The 1,215-nt window shown below is 35.4% G+C and overlaps 1 protein-coding gene across 2 annotated transcripts in view; it reads right to left on the bottom strand.

The window, feature by feature from the left end:
- FBXL20 (F-box and leucine rich repeat protein 20) overlaps window positions 1-1,215 on the bottom strand; it is a 129,637-nt gene that overhangs the window by 8,119 nt on the left and 120,303 nt on the right. For both annotated transcript variants that reach the window (XM_023510965.1, XM_023510966.1), the window contains exon 12: window positions 567-611. In XM_023510965.1, the coding sequence (XP_023366733.1) occupies window positions 567-611 (45 nt within the window). The remainder of the gene's footprint in view (window positions 1-566; window positions 612-1,215) is intronic.

The raw sequence follows: 1,215 nt of genomic DNA, 5'->3' as shown, positions 1-1,215 counted from the left end.
GGTGCATCTTACAAAGGTACATGTGAAATTTACTAGGTGTAGAATATAAATGTCTTAACACAATAACTAAGAAAATGCCGTGAAGGCTGTGTTAACCAGTTCAATGAAAACATTTCAAATTGTACATAAAACCAGCACATTGTATCCCATGATTGCATTAATGTACACAGCTATGATTTAATTAAAAAAAAAAAAAGGACATTCTGATGTACATCTATTATCTAAGTTACCCCCCCCCCCCATTTTATTAATATCATTACTTTACACAAGAGTAAAGTTTAAAGAAGTGGCCAAAGCAAGTTAAGTTTCTGTTCTTTTTTTTTTGAGAGAGTCTCACTCACAAAGCTCACAGCAACTCTTGCCATTCTCTTGCCTCAGCCTCCCAAGTAGCTGGGACCATAGGCGCCCACCACAATGCCCAGCTATTTTTCTGTTGCAGTTATTTAGCTGGCCGGACTGGGTTTGAACCCGCCACCTTTGGTATATGTGGCTGGTGCTGTAGCCACTGTGCTATGGGCGCTGAGCCGCAAGTTAAGTTTCTATCATACTGTATTTCTGAATCTTACCTGAACACACTCTTCCAGGTCCATCTTTTCAAGTTCATGGCAATTCTACAAAGGGTAAAATTAAACATTACAGTAAAAACATTTAAAACAAGAACAGAGTTACTGTTATTCTAATTTCATTTTTAACCTTATTCCTTTAGTTACATATTTTAAAAAGCTTTGATCACAATTATTCCACATTTATAAAGTATCTAATATATAAAGTCCAAGGGAATAAATTTGCTGAACATTTGTATTGGACCAATACAGAAATTGTTTCAGCAATAAATAATTTAATGAAAATTGTTTCTTCTGGAGGGTGGAAAGCAACTTGCCATGTGCTGGCTCCTACCCAATGAGTATTCCATCAATCTATTCAATAGCAAATGATCTTCCCCCTGTTTAGTAACACCGGACAAAGTTTGTATAATTTTAAGTACTACTGCTATTTATTTTTAAATTATTTTGTTTTTATTTTATTTTTCTTGTTTTTTTGTTCATTTTAAAAATTTTTGTTTATTTTTATTTTTTATTGAGGCAGAATCTCACTTTGTTGCCCTCAGTAGAGTGTGGTAGCATCACAGCTCATAACAACCTCAAACTCTTGGGCTTAAGTGATTCTCTTGCCTCAGCCTCCCAAGTAGCTGGGACTACAGGTGCCTGCCACAAT

Source organism: Otolemur garnettii, unplaced genomic scaffold, assembly GCF_000181295.1.
Source record: "Otolemur garnettii isolate 467f Iridium unplaced genomic scaffold, OtoGar3 scaffold00018, whole genome shotgun sequence".
In the NCBI taxonomy this organism is placed as follows: domain Eukaryota; kingdom Metazoa; phylum Chordata; class Mammalia; order Primates; family Galagidae; genus Otolemur; species Otolemur garnettii.
The sequence above is the reverse complement of the archived record's forward strand: the minus strand, read 5'-3'. Positions and strand labels throughout refer to the sequence as shown.